Source organism: Schistocerca cancellata, chromosome 11 (assembly GCF_023864275.1).
Source record: "Schistocerca cancellata isolate TAMUIC-IGC-003103 chromosome 11, iqSchCanc2.1, whole genome shotgun sequence".
Classification (NCBI taxonomy): Eukaryota; Metazoa; Arthropoda; class Insecta; order Orthoptera; family Acrididae; genus Schistocerca; species Schistocerca cancellata.
Genome location: NC_064636.1, coordinates 166,271,330 through 166,292,065, shown reverse-complemented (window position 1 = coordinate 166,292,065; position 20,736 = coordinate 166,271,330). Strand labels below are relative to the sequence as shown.

The 20,736-nt window shown below is 45.3% G+C and overlaps 1 protein-coding gene across 1 annotated transcript in view; it reads right to left on the bottom strand.

Annotated features, from left to right (window-relative positions):
* The window catches only part of LOC126108915 (glycine--tRNA ligase), a 171,028-nt gene that overhangs the window by 44,046 nt on the left and 106,246 nt on the right, over positions 1–20,736 (bottom strand). Inside the window, exon 9 of the mRNA XM_049914277.1 lies at positions 12,329–12,455. Within this exon, the coding sequence (XP_049770234.1) occupies positions 12,329–12,455 (127 nt within the window). The remainder of the gene's footprint in view (positions 1–12,328; positions 12,456–20,736) is intronic.

Below are 20,736 nucleotides of genomic sequence, written 5' to 3'. Positions count from 1 at the left end.
AAGCACCCGCAGCTGAACTGTCTCTGCAGAAAGCCCACAGCACGTACTCTCCTCGGACGAGCACCACTCTCACTGTGCACCAGCCTCGACGCGGGACAGCACGTGTAACTCACTTTTTGGAATCGACTCGGCGTACGGTACAGTTCCGTTACCCGTTTATGAATGAGTTAAACAGATTTTTTTGACAGCAAAACTGTCATCTCGAAGAGGCAGTTTCACATTTTGTCACAAATACTGTCAGAAATAGTAGCCGAATTACTGACCGACCGCGAAAGGTTCACATTCTAACTGTGAACAGTAGCGTCTCTGCAGGGTAGCAACTGCTCAATTTGGAGGCCTATTTTGTCTGCATTGGCCTACAGAAAAGTTGTATCCACTACCGAGGAAACACTGTGTGTAAGTGGAGGCCCCATGGACAATTTGTGTGACCGTCTTTTATGGCGGTCGGGAAGAAACGATACGTGTCGCAGTCGACTGAATTTGTTAACCGACAACCTACAGGCACGAGAAAATGGCAATTGCGTGCCAAAAGCTGTACTGCGCTCTAGTAAAATATTTAAAAAAATAAAATGACAACTCCGTGTATGGAGAAATCCTACATCCACATACTGGACAGTTATAATTAAAGTAACAGCATTTCGAGTGCTGCAGGGTGGGCTGTACACATTGCAGGATGCCGAAACATCTCAGGTACATTCATTAATCGGTGCAGTCGTGGAGTACGCGGAAGAAAAAAAAAAAAGTTCCACCTCCTGACACCGGGTGAAATATGGCACTGTAAGCAGTCCGAATGTGGTGTGGGTGCAAAGGAAGGGGAGGAACGTTCAAACACGTGACGGCAATAGTGGTTCTGGCTCACGCGTTAGGGTACGGACACAAGTTACGTCACGTGTTCGTACGCCGACTCGGCAGCACACTGCATCTGTAACACTGCACCGTCTACTGTTGCTCGCAGAGTTTCTGGTGTAATCGGAGCAATACGCTATCTTTTAGATCCGGAAGAGTGCGGATACACCCCTGATTGACAACTTTCACATATTCCACAACTCGTAGTCAGAGGTTCTGGAAGGCTACACATATTGAAATTGCCTAGAGAAGATGCAGTCATTAGCGAATGTTTCTCGAAGCAAACCTTTCTGCTGGCAACTGACGTGGGGCCGTCCCATCTCCCACAAAAATAGTGGTGTGACACAGTTGCGTTCTCATACAGCTGGAATCGTGTGTTACACGAGGAGATCCTCGTAACGTGCAGATGTCACTGTACACCTGACGTGCTCTCGAGGTGTCATCTCATCGAAGAAAACCCGACCGAGAATGAACGAGCTTGTGAAGCCACACTGCACAGTCACATAAGATGAGTGGATGTTCCTGCACAACACGTGGCAGAGCAGAGTCCCACACGTGACAGTTCTGCGCATTCAGGCACCGTGCAAAAGAGCATTCCCCAGCCACACGTCATCCATTTCCGTGTGTGTCAAAAAACACGAGGGCAAAGTCACGGCACTGCAGCCATCTTTAGGCTCGGTGGACATTTTGAATCTTGACGGGATACCTGCGTCAAATACACCGCAATACTTTTGAACTGTTGACAGGGGAGAGAGAATTCCCCTGATGCAGCTCAGGTGCCGGCTGCAGAATTTGAGGCACGTGCCGTACGGTCGGCTACGACAGCAGGAGCTCCGTCGACAACTGCCGTGAGAACGGGCTACCTCACTCTCCCTGCCGAACTATTCGATTCACCCGTTTCTCCAAATTTCTCGATACTATCCTTCGGCCCATTTATGGACGCAGGTCTTCTTTGCAGCTCTTTCTGTCGCCAACATTCCTTCGACGCAGTGCAGTGCACGGTGTTTTTACTCGACAGCCACTGCATTTCGTATGGAAAACTTCAGCCTTCTTAAACCTTTATACCGGCACTCAATTTACAAAAGCAATTGACACACAATGCTGAGCAACTACCATCAAAACAAGAAACATTTCTATTCTGACTGCTTACAGTGCTATATTTTCACCTGTTGGCAGAAAGCATACTCCAGAAGCAAACCGACTAAAACACACCTGACATTTCAGCATCCTGCAATGTATACAGACCAGACTGCTGCAGCCGGAACACAGTCAGTTTAATAATAACTGACCAGTATCTGGAGCTAAATCCAAATACACAAACCTAATCTGTGACACCTCTACAGACACAATCTCATTGCTAAAATTTAAATATGCAGTACCTCAAGCATTCTAAGCTAATGCAATGTGGTGACTCGACTCCTTATCAGATCCATCTCGAGCTATTCTACGTAGTCTTCTCACACGAGAACAGCAAACCGAGAGCTCTTATCAACACGAGGAATATTCGTAAACTTCTTTGGAAAGTTGTTTAACTTCTGTACCACACTGGCTCAAATGTCAGTTATGTCATCAATGCATTAGCCCTACATGTGAATGATTGCACTTTGTCATTTTGTGGTAGGTTCCTTTGATAACACTAAGTCTCGTCACCCGAAGATTTTTTTCTAGAATAGAATTGTCTGCATTTTGCATTTCTATTGAATTGCAGTGTGTGTGTGTGTGTGTGTGTGTGTGTGTGTGTGTGTGTGTGTGTGTGTTTGAAGTTGACGGGCGCTAAACAGCGTGGTCATCAGCGCCCAAACGCATAAAAACAGGAACACAGGCAGTGAAGGGACTAAGACAAACAGCGAACAAGGAGAACGGCTAAAAGACACAGACCTGACGCAGTTCCAAATCCTCACATACAGAGGCAAAACAAGAGGAGAAGGAACACACTAAAATGGAAAGGAAACACAAGGAAAAGATAACAGAAACCGAAGGGAAACAGGGAGGTAATCGTGACTGGCTGACCTCTTACCTAAAACCTGGTTGGTTGGTTGTTTGGAGGAAGAGACCAAACATCGAGGTCATCGGTCTCGTCGGTTTAGGGAAGGACGGGGAAGGAATTCGGCCGTGCCCTTTCAGAGGAACCATCCCGGCATTTGCCTGGAGCGATTTAGGGAAATCACGGAAAACCTAAATCAGGATGGCCGGACGCGGGATTGAACCGTCGTCCTCCCGAATGCGAGTCCAGTGTGCTAACCACTGCGCCACCCCGCTAAAACCTGGGTGAGCCAGTCACCCAGCAGCACATTATAACCCTCTCCCTAAAATCCGAGGCAACAAATTGGACAGGAAACAAAACCGTAAGACCTTAACTACAGTCGTTGCATAATCTTGTAAAATAGAGGGCAAATCCTGTGGCAAGGAAACCACCGCCCTCTGGTCAGAGAATAAAAGACAGTCCAGTAAAATGTGGCGGACAGTAATCTGGACGCCACAAGAACTGCAGATTGGGGGGTCCTCCCGCCGGAGTAAAAAACCGTGCGTTAAGGGACTGTGCCCGATGCGGAGGCGAGTGAGGAGAACCTCATCCCGCCTGCACGACTGGTAGGACGTACGCCATGGCCGCGTGGTAGCCTTGACCAGACGCAGCTTATTGTCACCGACTGCCAGCCACTCCTCTTCCCACTGACGCATAACACGAAAACGCAGGAGGGAGGTAACAGCATGGAGGGGGACGGCACATTCAACAACGTGAGGGAGGGAACATGCATCTTTGGCAGCCACATCCGCCAGTTCGTTTCCCCTAATACCCACGTGCCCCGGCACCCAGCAGAAGGACACCTCCTTCCCCTGCCGTTGCAGGTGAGGAGGGCATCACGGATGTTCTGGACGACCGTATCCGCTGGGTACAAGTTGTGCATGGTCTGAAGGGCACTCAGGGAGTCAGAACAGATGAGGAACTTAAGACTGGGAACACACCTCATCTGCTCCAATGCCCGCAAGATCGCAAACAATTCGGCATCAAAGATGGTAAACGCCGCAGGAAGCCGTAACTTGACGACTCGATCAGGGAAAACAACAGCACAACCAATAGAGTCCCCCTGTTTAGAGCCATCCGTAAATACTGGTACACGGTCGGGATTCTGGTTTAAAATATCAGAAAATAAGGAGATAAAAACAAACGCAGGAGTGCAACTCCTCCGGTACTTCGACAAGTCTAAAAGAACGCTGGGCCTCTGGAGCAACCAGGGAGGCAGGCGAGTAAAACCTTGTCGTTGGGGGGCCACACGCTCCACACCAAGGGACTCAAGCAAATGCTTGGCACGAATCCCAAACGGTCTCGTTGCCCTGGGACGACTGGAAAAGAGACGTTCCAGAGGTGGTCGGGCAATGGTAGGGTACGCAGGGGAGGTAGGACAGGCAAGGAATTGACACACCCGTCGCACCACGAGGAGTTTCCGCCGGATGGCGAGCGGCGGTTCCCCTGCCTCAGCACACAGGCTGGGGACGGGACTGGTACGGAAGGCACCAGTGGCCAGCCTGATACCCTCATGGTGTACTGCATCAAGAATCTTCAGATACGAAGGCCTCGCTGACCCATACACGGTGCAACCATAGTCAAGACGCGATCGGACGAAAGCCCTATAGAACTGCAGCAGACGCGCCCGATCTGCTCCCCAGGACCGATGGCTCAGACACTTCAAAATAGTCAGTGCCTTCAGGGCCCGCACCTCGAGGTCTTTAAGGTGAGGCAACCACGACAACTTGGAATCAAAAGTGAGGCCCAGGAACCGCACAGTGTCACTAAAAGGAAGAATGGTGTCCCTCAGAAGCAATTCAGGGGAGGTAAAAAGACGTCGAGAACAATTAAAATGAACACACACATTTGTCTGCAGAAAAGGTAAAACCCGTCTTCGCAGTCCGTGCCTCTAATCGCTGTATCGTAAGCTGCAACTGCCGACTAGCAGTGACAAGATTGGAGGAAGAACAGAAAACAGCAAAATCGTCCACAAACAAGGAGCATTGGACAGGACTCCGGATAGTGGACGTGATACTGTTAATGGCGAGGGCAAAGAGGGTGACACTTAAAACACTTCCCTGAGGAACACCATTCTCCTGCACATACAAATCAGATAGCACATTACCAACCCTATAACGAAAGAGGCGGTGGGAAAGAAAGGACCGAATGAAGATGGGGAGACGGCCACGAAAGCCCCACTCGTGGAGTTGATTGAGGATATGGCAGCGCCAAGTAGTGTCATACGCCTTATGAATGTCAAAGAAGACACCGAGACAATGCTGGTTACGTAGGAAGGCCTGCTGGATGGCCGCCTCAAGCAGGGTCAAGTTGTCGATAGTGGAACGACATCTCCGAAAGCCACACTGAGAGGGGCTAAGGAGCTGCCTGGTCTCGAGCAGCCAAACCAGGCGACGGTTGACCATGCGTTCCAACGTCTTCCCGACACAGCTCGTCAAAGCAATACTTCGAAAACTGCTGGGATGCGTTCGGTCCTTCCCCGGTTTGAGGAGAGGAATCAAAACCGCCTCCCTCCACGAGTCAGGGTATGTGCCGGATAACCATATCATATTAAAACAACTCAGGAGAACTTCCTTGGATGGCAGCAACAAGTGCTGCAGCATGCTGTACCGGATTTGATCATGACCAGGCGCAGTATCATGAGCCACAGACAGCGCCGAATCCAGTTCCCACATTGTGAAGGGGCAGTTGTAGGGTTCAGAATTTGGAGACCGGAAGTCCAAGTGACCCCTCTCGATGGCAGTTCGGTAGCGGCAGAAATCTGGACCACAGTTAATAGTGGCGGTAGATTCCGCAAAATGCATGGCCAGTGTCTGGGCAATGTCTCTTGGCGCCGTGAGGAGACATCCCCGATGCAGAAATGCCGTGACAGCAATGGAGGGCTGCGTTTCCCGGAAATCCTCCTGATGGCTTCCCATACTTTCGTAGAATTAGTGGAGCGGGAGATGGAGTTCAAGAACAATTGCCATGACCGTCGTTTACTCTCTTTAATCACTCGCCGCGCTTTGGCCCTTGCCACCCGAAAGGCCGCAAGATTGTCAGCTGAGGGACGGCACTTGAAGCAGCGCAGAGCTGCACGGCGGGCTCGGATGGCTGAGCGGCACTCAGTGGTCCACCAGGGAACAGGACGCCTCTTGGGATTACCGGATGACCATGGAATGGACAATTCAGCAGCATGGGAGATCACGGCTGTAACATGGTCTACCCATTCGTGGACACTGGCACGGTGTTCCAAAACAGGCAGTTGGCTGAAAAGCGTCCAGTCAGCTCTGCAGAGGTGCCACCGAGGTGGCACTGATAATGCCACAGCCTCATCCAGGAGGCGAATCCAAAGGGGGAAGTGGTCACTAGAATGGAGGTCAGCAACAACCTCCCACAGAGCAGAATCCGCGAGTGCTGGAGAGCAAAACAAAAGCTCAATAGCCGATGACGACCCGGAAGCAGTACAGAAATGAGTGGGAGCACCAGAGTTGAGGATGCACAGTTCTTCAGACATCATGAGGCTTTCCAGAATGCGACCCCTGGGGCAAGTAGTCGGAGAGCCCCATAAGACATTATGAGCATTGAAGTCCCCCAGCAGAAGAAATGGGCGGGGGAGTTGGCTAATAAGGTCTGTGAGAGCCTCAGAGTCTATCACATCCTGAGGTGGTAAGTAGACTGAACAGACTGTGAGCCTCCGACCCACAAGAAGGTCAACTGCAACTGCTTGCAAGTCGGTAACGAGAGGGAGCTCAGATGAGGGGCGCACGTCACGGACAAAAACCGCAACACCACCCTTTGCCCTTTGCCCCGTCAGATCATCTTTCCGATATACGGTATAGCCCCGGAAAGAAGGAGCATCAGTTGCCCGAAAATGTGTCTCTTGGAGACATAAGCACAAAGGGCACTCTCGTACAAGGAGTTGTAATTCGGCCACATGCGTCCTGAACCCATTCAGGTTCCACTGTAATATGGGAGCCAGTGATTAGGGTGGCTGAACTTTCACCCTTCCTCTGTGCTTCGGAGGAAAGCCCGTATCTGCCGGAGATTTATTCCTGGGGCGAGAAGATCGCCCCCGGTCGACATCAATGTCCATCAGCTCCGATGACGACCCACGGGAGATGTCAGACAGTACGATGGCCTCTTCATCGGACCGACCCAGAATAGTCTCCTCAGGTGGCAAAACCTTCACCTTCGGCGTCTTTGTCTTGGAGGGCTTAGAATGCAGAGCCTTGTCTACAGGAGGAGCTTTACTCGCCGGGGCAGAAGGCGCCATAGGGGGAGAGGCAGGAAGTACCCCAATGTCAGCAACCACAGCCTTGTCCGACGTTGCAGGGAGAGCCGCAGGTTGCAAAACAACCGCAGCAGCACAAGTGCACTGGCAAACGCAGGTATTAGTGCTAACACTAGCAACACCCGTTTGCGTAGCAACAGTGGCCATTTGTACCGGTTTCTTCAGAGCGGAAGCGAAAGATGTTGTAAACACAGGAGGTTGCATGGCCTTAAAGAGCTTCTTGGCCTCACCATAGGGGATGCGCTTAGATGTTTTAATCTCCTGTATCTTCCGTTCTTCGAGATAGATGAGGCAGACCCGGCTCCAGACAGGGTGACTCCCAGAGCAATTCACGCACTTCACAGGCGATGAACAATCGGCTCCTTCATGGGCAGGCTGACCACATTTACCACAAGTGGCTATCCCATTGTACCCCAACGTAGTATGCCCAAAGCGCTGACATTTAAAACAGCGCATTGGGTTGGGGAAATATGGCCTTACTGGCAAACGTAAGAACCCCGCTTTAACATGCTCTGGGAGTCTCGGGCAACTGAATGTGAGAATAAACGAGTCGGATTTGACTAGGTTCCCATCGACTCGTTTCATAATATTCTGCACGTCAATAATACCGTCATCAGCCCATTCAGATTTTAACTCATCTGTGGGGATATCCACCAAGTCCCTACATGTCACAACACCCTTACTATAGTTCAGAGTGGAGTGGAGGTCGGCCTCGATAGCGTACTCTCCGAGACAGGTTGCTTTCCTAAGAGAAGCGACTTGACGGGAACTAGAAGTCTCAACTAACAGAGTCCCATTGCGAAGTCGCTTCACAAATTTAAGTGTTCCTGCAATCCCCTCAAGACCCTTGTGGATGTAAAAGGGAGAAACCCTCTCAAAGCTACCCTCCTTCCATTTAATAATCAAAAACACATTCTGATTATCAGCATGTGCTCTGTTACGACAGTCTGATAAATCTCGATCAACACCAGGCGCTGGAGGACTCGCAGCACGAAGTCGCTTCTTCGATGGGGTGTGTTTTCCTACCAGTGGCCCACCCAAGCCACTGGTAGGGGGAAATGTAGAGGTCTAAGGGTCCATTGCGGTCCCACGGGCAGCTAGGGAACTAAAGGTCCGCTCAGACAGAGCCCCGCGTGCCCGAGTAAGCCTTATACAACTGGGGTGCGGCAGGTGCCCCAGAGGTTGCCCGCTCGCGACTGTTCCACCCCAACAGCCATGCATCCCATAGGCGCGGAGCACACCGGAAGATTGAGGGGTTTTTATAGAGGTTGTCCTTCCTCGCAATCCAGGCGGTCAAGCCAAGATTACCATTCCCCGCAGCACACAACATTCCACCGCCGCACCATACAGTGGTGGCTGAAGCATGTCCGGGGGTTACGGTGACAGGAAACTGGCGGCGCCGACCAGTCCCCAGCTCAGGACCCCGGGGTCGCCAAGCCCGTACTCAGCAAATGAATGCTGAGCCCCTGGGGGGTATTGAATTGCAGGCATCATTTTTGTTTGGGAGTCAAAATGCGCTGGAGAAACTTTGCACACACTTTTCTCCTCTTCAAAACATTCTGGAGAATGGCTCAAACACTCGATTTAGAGCTATTGGTCTGTTGCAGTTTGTGATGCGACAACACTAGCACAATACGGCCCCCAGTTCATTACTTAGTACTGCCTCCTCACAACTGACTGGTAAAATGCACATCTGTTGCTTACAGTTGTAATTTCAAGCTGCTAACATAGTTATCACATTTATATTACTTATATGCCAGAAACAAAGTCAGTGTTGGAAATTTTTGGATGGATAGTGTAGATGTCTATGAGTGCTTAGTACTGAATTGTGAGCTTGAAACATTACATGTAAGAGAAGGACAAATTATAAGGATAATACTTGTGCCTTTAACAACAACAGAATTTTGGTAATTAGGAAGTAATAATGAAATTTATCAAGAGAGATTAGAAACAATAAGAAAAAAAGAATTTATTCTTCATTTGGCTATTTACGGACTGGATGACAGTGAAGTAAAAGGATCTTCAAATGTCTTTGAGGAGGAAAAAATTCACAACCTCCCGGTCAAAAACATCAGCGAAGGCTCGGAAAGGAACAACAGACAAAAAGAATGAGTAATGGAAAGAGAAATATTTATGAGGTCAGTTTTAAAAAAGGAATGTTTCCAATGAATAGAGGAAAAGAAAACAGGCACAAAGTAGTCTGAAGAAAGGAAATAGAAGCAATGAAGGAATATTGCAAGAAAAGGAAGGAATACCACAAGATGAAGAATTGAAATTCGAGCATTGTATTTTGAAGGACCTATTGCAGATAGGAGAATCAACAACTTTCTTTGTAACCTTTCCGTAAAGAAAATATTTTAATTTTTCTGCCTGTCAAAATAAGTGAATCATGAATGTATTGCATTAGGGTCAATCAATTCAAAGCTATGCATTTTTATTTACAGCAAATAATGCAAGCCAAAACTGAAAGTTAAGTAAGCTGCTTGAAAAATGCAAAAAACAAGGTTTGCAAAAAGTTATCAAAATAGTAATAAGTAATAGTCTCACTTCACAAAACTGTTCTATTCAACTGAATGTGCGGGTGAAGAAACAAGGAACTAATTTAGCAGGTACTTGGAGTGGATCATGCCAGTGATTAATTAATGTATTTTATTACATTTCCCAACAAATCACACCAACAGAATCCAGTATGTTCAACGTCATCTGAACTTTTGATAGTAGTATTTACATCTTGATATGAATGCTGTATTACAACAGATTTTCTTATCATGCAGCTGTCTTTGGTGGCCAAGTTATGTAGGGTATAAAACATATTTTATAAAAACATATTCAATAAAATGTATTTAAGGTTTTTTTTACCAATTATAATTAGTAAATAACTACCAAATAATTATTTTGGTTCTGTTTCAAGGTGAACAGGCTAGTATTGAACAAACACAGCTTCATATACTTTTTGGATGTGAACCATCACTGCACTTGTCAGAGCGGCACACTTAATTGATAGTGACCACAATAAGAACCCACCAATTTGTCCTCATTCACCACGATCAATATTTTGAACACTGTGGTCGCAAAACGAAGAAGTGGAAATTACTTCTACTAAATATCTCGTAACAGTGAGCTCCAAATCTTATCACGCCTTGGAATGTTGGTTGTATTTGATTTAACTGGGATATGAGACAGTAAAACATCTGTAACGTCTTTAATTCCCCACTTCTTAAAAAGGGAACAAGTTACAACATATGAATAATTCAATATCTTATTGCATAGTTTGGTTTGAGTAGTGTAAAAGTGAAAATAGTGAAGTAACGTTATTTTTACAAAGTCAGAAAACAAAAGAGTATACGTCTGAACTAGTTGCCCGTATTTTCTGGAAGTATCCGACAAAGATTCGAGTACTGCAATTTTTTTTTAAAACGAAAGAAGTTATATAGGCCATACTATACTATGGAACATGAAAAATTAATTTGATAAATTTCCGAAGTCCGAAAACACCTCATGTGCCAAGTGTAAAGTGTATCACTGTTTAATGCTATACAAACTGTGTAAGTAACAACTTAAGACCAGCTATCATATGTCACTGTCTCTGGATCTTACTAAGAAATTCATCTCCTACTAGAACCTGCAATGAAAGAATAATATATAAAAAATACGATGTTTGCATTCCCACAAACAGTCTCACATCCTGTAGGTTTATCACGGTAATGTATTGTGAAAGAAAGCATCACAGTCAGGGGAACACGATAACATGCACTCTTATTGATCACCGAGATGAGGCTGTTATACCACATGTATAACCTGAGCCTGAATATAAAACTACATCCTTTTTTTTTTTTTTTTTTTCAAGAGGCTTCTTGAGAAAAATTTATTTGTAACATTTTCTGACTAATCAAAATTACAAACTGTTTCACTGACATAAAATATCTGCCTAGAAAGTCTTGTCTAAATTTTCGTAAAACCAGAAAAACTAAAATAAATGAAAAGAAATAGTTTACATTAATTTTCAGTCCATTTTCTTTTCTATATTTTCCACTTACTAACATTGTCGTCTGTGGTGTTGCTATTTTTAATCCTCATCATCATCATCATCATCATCATCATCATCATCATCATCTTGATGGCATAGCTGTGAAATTTGTATCTTCATTGTCACATTTCTTCTGAATATGTTGCAATTTCTGATTTTGCAGTTATTGTGGGAGCTGACTGCAAAGCTGTTTTTTATCCAAATAAATCTTATTTCTCTTATGTACTGACCTGAGAATGTTAAAATGTCACTTGCTTCCAAACCTATTGTCTGCCCACCACTCTCTCACTGGCTGTTGAGAAGTAGCAGCTAGCACAGCCCCTTTCACTCCTGTTATATGTTACAGTGAGCATCAACAATGTTGCAGCACAAAACATAGGCATGCCACTGGTGACTATGTAGACTTCTACCATCTCCTGCAGCAACAAATACTATCATATTATCAAATTCTGAAGACAATTCAATTCCAACTATGTACAGATTCAGGCAAACTCCAGTTTAAATGTGGTAGACATTCCCAAATGACACCATCACATTCTAACCTCATTAAAAGGTTTTTACTGCATATTCTAGAACATAAACAGTGATTGAATTTCTCATTTGCAACCCACTTAGTAAATCATTACCGTCTCTCACAATCAAATAAAACACTGATCTGGGTTGAGAATCAAGTAATGTTTTCTGAATGTTACCTCTAATACATGTACGGTAACCATACATGTATTAGAACTTTTACTGCAAATTTGTTCAAATACAACAACAGTCTGTAAAATGACAGCATTAAATTCTATGCACTTCCAACTTTAAGAAAAATTATCAAATTTATTTTCAAAATAAATCTGCACGGCCTCAATAACCAAAGCTTCATCTGTACATGTAAGACAATGTACTCTATTAAATAATTTAAGAATATCAATCTCAGCAGCAATAGTTTAAACTGCAAATACAAGACGACCCCGTATTTTTTTTTAATGACAAATTTGGGAAAAAGCCTCGTGTTATATAATCAGGTAAGTATGGTACTTGAAATGAGTGACATTCGGGCCAACTAGAAAGGTTTACAGTAAGCTAGGAGCCACCCTTGTAAATATGTGTCACTGACACCAGTGGACACAGAACTAGGCAGCCACGAGGACGGTGACAGATTCCGAGCACCTACCTGAGACATCCACCGTGACGGGCTGCGGCAGCTTCTTCTCGGCAACTAATCGCACCCCCGTCGCCTTCGAGTGCTGCGTCAGGTCGAAGGCGGAGCGGTCTGCGCAGCCCACGCACTCGATCCAGCCCTGGCAGTAACATCTCGTGTTAATCTCCAAATAGTTTCTTGTTTACATATTAATTTTCTCCTGTTACGTTTAAACAATACATAAGCTTATTTTGGCTTTATTGCCTTCATCAGTACATCTGCAAAGAATAGCATTTATGTTGATAAATCTGGTTTCTGCTGGTATTATTTTATACGGATGATAACCACAAAGTACGCGTACAGTGTTCGGAACAGCCGCGGCTAGAAGGGAACGCTGCAGCCCTTGCTATTGGTCAGTGCACTCCGTGCACAGAGCACCAGACGCGGGGCAGACTGCAGAGGGAATGCCCAGTACAGCACAGGCACAAATACCAGACTTGTTCCACACCGGAATCAGTATTAAACAGCACCTGAAGAAGACTGCGAGTCACGCAGTTGAAATATCGTGCAGGAAAGCCGCGAATAACTGGCAGAAGCCCGATTTATCAACATGACAACGCCTCACTGGGAAAGCTTGAAGAATTACAATCGCATTTATGTATAACCTAGATAATTTATAAAAGTTTTTTTGTACAGGACATAAGTCAACCTTGAGTAAACTATTACTGGTGTCTGTAGTTGTTGCATGTACTAGATTTTTTCATTAACATTTTAAAGTTGTTCGATAATTTAATGTTGCACATATATTGTAATACTTCTTGTATTACTTTGACAGTCATAGAAATGAAGTTTCGCAGGTAGCTGTTTATTCGAAGATATTTATGCTGTTGCGGGTCATGTTCAAGGGGGATCGGTTGCCGTTTATTACTCTCACGTGTTCTCCAATTCTGATGACAAAATTTCTTCCCATCTGTCCTATATAAAATTTTCTTAAGTTATTGCAGTAAATTTTGTAGATTCCAGGGTTTAATAATATTATAATATATGTGGCACATCAACCAATCACACAACTTCAAAACTTTACTGTAAAAAGTATTACATCCAACAACTACAGACAGCAGTAATAGTTCACTCGAAGTTGACATACGTCCACATACAATGTCAGGGTGTGAAAACAACATCCAATGTAAAAGAAGTTTGCAAGTTATATACAGGGTGGCGCAGGGAAACGGGAAATTTCGAAATAACGTCATTTCCATGAATAAATTCAGTATGCCATTATTCAGTATGTCTTTACAATCAAAATGTCCAAAAGTGTCTCTTTAATTTTTAAAGATGACATCGGAAAGATGTGCTCCCATTTGGCGTTCACACTCTAACAGCCTGTTATGAAAACTCTGGAATGCGCTGTGTAGCAAATCTTGGGGAATGGCAGTGATTTCGTTTTCAATGCTCTCCTTCAGTTCGTGGATTGTTGCAGGACGTGTACAGTACACCTTGCCTTTAAGATATCCCCACAGGAAGAAGTCGCACCACTAAGATCAGGGGCTCTTGCACGCCATGCAATGTCACCGTTACGTGAAATAATGCGTCTTCCAAACAATTGACAAACTGATGCCATCGATTGTCAAGCAGTGTGTGACGTGGCTCCGTCGTGCTGAAAACACGTTTTCGACGTTAAGATTAAGCTCGTACAGTCTCGGTGTAAAGAATGTTTGAAGCATTTCAACATATTGAGCGGATGTTACTGTTACCGCACTACCATCCTCACGTTCAAAAAAATAAGGGCCGATAACACCGTGACACGATACAGCACACCATATTGTGACCTTGGCGCTATGCAGTGGTTCTGGTGAAACTCACAAGGATTGTCCTGTGCTCACTAACGAAAATTCTGTTTGTTCACGAATCCGTTCAAGTGGAAATGGGCTTCGTCTGATACCCATAAGTTACCAAGGAAATTCGCGTTCTCGTTGGTTTTAGCCAATATCTGACTACTAAACTCCATACGTGACGCTGGGTCTCGTTCATGTAAGTGTTGCACAATCTGCAACTTATAGGGATGGACTAATTAGTGCAGTATTCTTTGAAAGCTTCGTCGCTTAATCCCTAGCGAAGATGCGTGCTGTCGAATGGAGCGGCGAGGGTTTCTCTCGATTGCAGCTCTAGCAGGTGCAATGTTCTCTGGGGTACGTAGCGTTGGAATGCCACCTGGAGGTTTCTTTTTCGAGGCAGATCCTGTTTCTTCAAAATTACGCACCCACGTTGTAATCGCATGTGCAGATGGGACACGTCCATGTCGTCCGAGCTGGTAATGCTGTCGAAATGTTCTCTGTGCGGCAGTCGCACTATCACCATTTTTGTAAAGCGCTCTCACAGCTACTGCACGTTCCGCACCAGTCCAATTCTCCACGATTACTAAATGGCAATGCGTTCACATCAATTGTGCAAAGTTTCAAACATCTGACGGCGCTACAGTGCTGCTAACTGTAACGTTCATAATTTCCTGTTCCCCTGTGCCACCCTGTATTATGTAAATTATACATAAATGTGATTGTTTGCAGACGTACTGATGAAAGCAATAAAGCCGAAATACGCTTATATACTAAAATAAAATATCAAGCAGCATACTGTCTACAAATACTCTGCGTAACGTCCTACTGTGACCTAATTTATGCTGGAGGTCCCACAGCAAAGAAACACATTAAGATTTAATGACAAATTATTTAAGGAAACAAACTGTACGTGATGAACAATTTGAAAGATTTTAACTGCTTGTCAACAGCAGATGTGAGAGTGGGCACCGGAGCTACAAGCAGCTCATAGAGCGGGTGTTCCGGGCGACGACCGGTAGTGTTCCTACGGTCCCTTACTGTCCCGACTGTAGTACTGTGCCACTGCTGTGAAACTCTTTTCTACGGATAGATGAAGGTTTCTCAGGTCTTGTGACGTTTCGGGAAGTGCTATACTCCCCTTCTTTTGGCGAAGTCACGTATACTTTCCTACGGAGTCTCGCATGTGGCCGAGAGAGATCAGCACCACACCTGATCCATAGATGAGCGGCGCATTTCGTCACAGGGTTATTTGGTAACCGTGATAGCGTTACGGAGATGTTTAGCAAACTCGAGTGGCAGACTCTGCAAGAGAGGCGCTCTGCATCGCGGTGTAGCTCGCTGTCCAGGTTTCGAGAGGGTGCGTTTCTGGATGAAGTATCGAATATATTGCTTCCCCCTACTTATACCTCCCGAGGAGATCACGAATGTAGAATTAGAGAGATTCGAGCGCGCACGGAGGCTTTCGGACAGTCGTTCTTCCCGCGAACTGTACACTACTGGAACAGGAAAGGGAGGTAATGACAGTGGCACGTAAAGTGCCCTCCGCCACACACCGTTGGGTGGCTTGTGGAGTATAAATGTAGATGTAGATGCAGATGCAGATGTAGATGTAGATGTAGACAACTCGCATTAACCGATCTGCCTGGGGAGATTTGTCAGTGGTGGCAGGTGAGTAAAAGAGATGTGTGTTTTTGTACACGAGATGCCCACTAATTTTGATTAACATTCAAATAAAATGTGACAAGCAAAAATTTAAAAAGCAATTATTCTCAGTGTTGACAACTCCTGTTTAGAATTTTAAGACCAAATGGCACTGACCACTCAGTAAATTTCAGTCCCATACGTCAGTGTAAGCATACTGTCGATCACAGTCTTATCGTCAAACATTTCGAGTTTCGATCCCGTGCTGTCGAGTATAGCTGTTGTTGCACTTTACAGCTTTTTTTACTGATTATGCACCGGCAATCTGTGTCAGAGTGAGTTTGTGTATGAGGAGCGTTAAAAAAAATTCCTTATTTTGCGGGGTGTTTGTGCGAACCAAAATGAGACAAAACTGTCTAGTAAAGAGACTCTAAAAGGCATACCTTACGAGCTACGAGCACTCGTTCACCTCATGTACTATGAAACAGCTCTTTCTTATTACTAATGACCTACAGAATGCAGTAAACAAACGAGGACACATTCCTGCGTTACTGTCCACAGATACAGCACACACTTAATGTACGTTAGTGTTGTTGCTGTAAACTTTAGTCACAGTTCTGGGTAGGTGCAGCACGTATAATAGTTTGAATCAAACCAGTCTGTGCTTTGAAAAGTTTGTGAAATGTCTTTCCACTGCAGTTCTATCTTTGCACTTACCAGCATAACAGAAGCTTACTATTCTACACAGAAAATTGCAGACAGCATCTTCTGTTACGGTCTGGCAAACAGGCGCTACTGTCGAGCCTGTTTCCTGTACACTGAAAAATATCCACATTGCAGGGTACCGTCTGCACAATTATTGAGCCATTTGTTCCAGCATGTATCAGCCTCTGACTTATCAAAACACAAACAGGTTTCATTAGAATTTATTAATATGCTGCACTTATTCAGAAGTGTGAATAAGGTATATAGTAGCACCACTAACAGATGTTTACTGACCGCTGCATCTATTGACAATAACAGAAGAATGTACCCTTACTTCTCTACTGCATTCGGTAGATCACTGGTAACAGCAAAAAGCTTACAGAAGGAGAGAGACGTTTCCCACTAGCAATGATGAACGACTGCTGACTGCTCTTAAGGCCTGCATTTTAGAGCCTACATTTACTGAACATTTTTTCTTGTTTCGGTACATACTTCCACCTCCCAAAATGTGGAACACTTTAACACTCGATGCCTTGTGCAGGTACAGATGGCTGCGTTACTCTTATGTGAAAGTACGATTCTAATGTGCTTTTAATAATCTAGAAATCTGAAACTCATTTTAGAAAAAATACGCTAACAATATCTGGCGAGCACAAGTTGGCCCGATTATGGGAGAAATACACGTGTTATCATGAGACACTGCCAGGCCAGCAATAGGATGGATATTTTCATAATGTAATCACACATATTGATGTACACTAATGGAAAAAAATTTTAACACAGAGAAGGAGTCGAGAGACAAAAGCGAAAGTTGGCAGGCCGGTTTCAACACCTGACAGATGACACCTAATCAAATTTTGGACCAGTCGCATAAGGGTGGTCGTAGTAATGTCACTAAGAGGCTGCAAATCAAGTTTCTTTTAAATATGTGGTGTAACAATTGCGAGCAGGGTGAGCCCCCCCCCCCCCCCCCCCCCTAACACACACACACACACACACACACACACACACACACACACACACACACACACACACACACACACACACACACACACACACACCCCGAACAGTGAAAGTGGCGGAGTATTATAGTTTAGTTTAAAATCCACTCCCTCTCTGGAAAGGCAACACTCTGGTAGTGGCTGTGTCGTCGTCTGCAAGCATCTGAGGTAGTGAGGTACACAAGCTGAGAGCATGCTGCAGATTGACTAGCAGCGTGCACTCGACAAGAATGTGTACTGCTGTCAGTAGACTACAGCAGCTGCTGTGAGGAGGATCCTCCCGACACCGGGGGAACTCGTTTGTGAGTCTCGTGTAGTCTGCACGAGAGAATGGAATCTTTCCGAGATGCCTGGAAGGATGTACGCCACACCTCAAAGGCCCCTTTCATCGCTTTCAACTCAATTGAGTTGTACTAGCCTGCCATTCAAATTCCCAGAGCTTCAAAATATTTCAACGATGTTATAATTGGTTTTCTGACATCGAGTTTATCTCCCGTAGTCACGTCTCCGGCTAAACAGTCGGCAAGTTCATTTCCCAGAATGCCCGTGTAATTCGGTGTCCGAATGAAGGCCACTGCACTTCCAGAGCTGTAGAATTTACACGTCTCGACATTGGCGACCGAAGGATATTTGGGACAGCTCGGGGATACAGATTTTATGCAACTCGTGGAATCGCTACCGATCGGAAAGTTCGTAGTGGCCGGGGATTTGACTACCGTAAAGCCCGAGATATAGTGACCGACTCTGCAGTGAATACACTGCAGGCCCCCTGCAAAGAGTGCTTCTCGTGTCCCCTCACACGTGCAAAACCGTAACCGATCCTGTCGTAGAGTTTCGATCCGTTCGTGTAGGTGCGTACTGAGAGTTAGAATAATCGTAGAGGATCGAACAAAATGAGTGTCGAAGGAGGGTAGGATCGGCACCCTTCTCGGGGCCTCGGAAGACGTCCGTCCGTATCGCGGGACACAGTACAGACCATGAGGGGTGTCGAGAGGAACCTCTACGAACACAAACTAAAGGATTTGCCAATTGTGAGCAACACTATTTCGTCCGGTAAGTGCAGGGCTATCTATGCTGACAGTATGTTACGATCTATGTCAGAAAGCAAGTGAGCCAGAAGATGTCGGGAGCTACAAACTGTCATTGTGGAAAGAAGAAAAACTGTGTGAAGTGGTACACAAAACTATTCCTAAGGCTACTAAATACTTCAATGACCAAGTCATTTATTGTTTATGAAGCCAATGAAAAGGCAAAGTAAGATGTACCTTTCATATTGTGTCTCAATGGCCTCTGAAAGACCTGTAGTAACTTTTGAATACTGGTTCAAGGTATACCACAGTGGAAGTTCAGTTTTGGTGATTGTGTGTATTTTAAGTGTAATAAAGGTTACAAATAGTGAAAAAAATATTTATTTTGACAAGTAATTCCTGCCCTAGACCAACTAAAAATAACTGTTGCTATCCTGTAAAAGCCAGTCACACAAATTACCATCGGTACATCGAGCATCGGCACACAAACTGCAATCCTGAAACGTTAACAACAGAGCTTCAGTGATTATCGATGTCCGGTCTCTGTAGTCTACTCTATCACGAGGAGATAGAAAATGCCAAATAGACTATCTGACCAAAAGTATATGGACAGCACTACGTAATGCGGAGCTGACGCCGAGAGGCAGACACGCCAGTGTGAAAGGAGGTGGCAAATATTCTGTTGTCAGTAGAGAAGCAGTAACCGGAGAACGTGTCAGTCAGGAGAGTTCGACGACTCTGAATGACGGCTTGTCGTCCGGCACCACACGAGCGACAAATCTGTCGGGGACATTTTGACACTCTCGTACTGACGGACGTGGACCTCCGAGCACTGCAGAGAGCGATCGTAAAAAGTAACACAAAATTGGTGGAAGGAATTGCCTGCGAGTTCACAAGTGCTAACGGCAGTAAGGCCGACACGATTACTGCCGACATCGAGTTACACGGAACGGGGTCTGACAGCCGAGCAGGTCCCCGTAAGCACAAATTTCTGCATTCGACAATAGGCGACCCTGGATTTGGGATAGACAGCGACATTACCGGACAGAGGATGACAGGAAATGAGCAATTCGGCACGACGCTTCACACCGTATCCTGTGGTAATCTGATGGGAGGGTTTGGATTTGCCAAATGCCTGGAGAATGTTACCCACTACCCTGTGTGGCACCAACAGTGGAATACAGTACAGCGGGCTTTTTTTAGTTAGGTGGTCCCTTTAATGTGCTTAACAAATTCCTAAATTCAGAAGTACACAAACGCATTTCACAGCATCGTGTACTGTGTACAGTGTAGGAGTCTAGAGATAACTGTATGTATTGACAAGACAATGCACCCTGTCATAAAGCAGCATCTGTGAGGCTGCTTATTTGACTAGGTAGGCACATTCCAATTCAAAGTGGTGCGTGTCAGTATTGGGTGCAAGCATGAAAAGAGATTACAAAATCAATTGTGAATGACACCTTAAAGGGAAGCTGTGAGAGCTTGGTGTTGATGACATTAATTTCTGTGATGAGAACAAGAAAGTGTGATAGTACTGACAGAGAAGGTGACAGGAGATGCTAGCAAATGTCAATAAACAAAATTTAAAAAAATAAAGTGTGCAAATTGACAGACATAGTGCCAATTGGAGCACAATTTGAACATCTGCCCAAGCTTTCATCGCACTAACCTGGACATCGGAGCTAGCACAGAAACCCAAAGAAAAACCTGTTCCATCACTGGTATTTGATTTTAAAAGATGCCTCAATGGACAGGTCTTTATATGCGTACAACATGCAAAAAGAACATATACAAAGTGATCAAAAGTATACAGACAACTGGCTAAAAATGATTTACAAGTTCACGGCGGGCTCCATAGGTACTGCCGGAATTCAATATGGTGTTGGCCCCCCCTCAGCCTTGATGACAGCTTCCACTCTCGCAGGCATACGTTCAGTCAGGTGCTGGAAGGTTTGTTGGGGAATGGCAGCCCATTCTTCACGCAATGCTGCACTGAGGCGAGGTATCAATGTCAGTTGGTGAGGCCCGACACGAAGTCGGCGTTCAAAACACCTCAAAGATGTTCTATAGGATTCAGGTCATAACTCTGTGCAGGCCAGTCATTACAGGGACATTATTGTCGTGTAACCACTCCGCCACAGACTGTGCGTTACGAACAGGTGCTCGGACGTGTTGAAAGATGCAATCGCCATACCCGAATTGCTCTTCAATAGCAATGCAGTCTGTGCTAT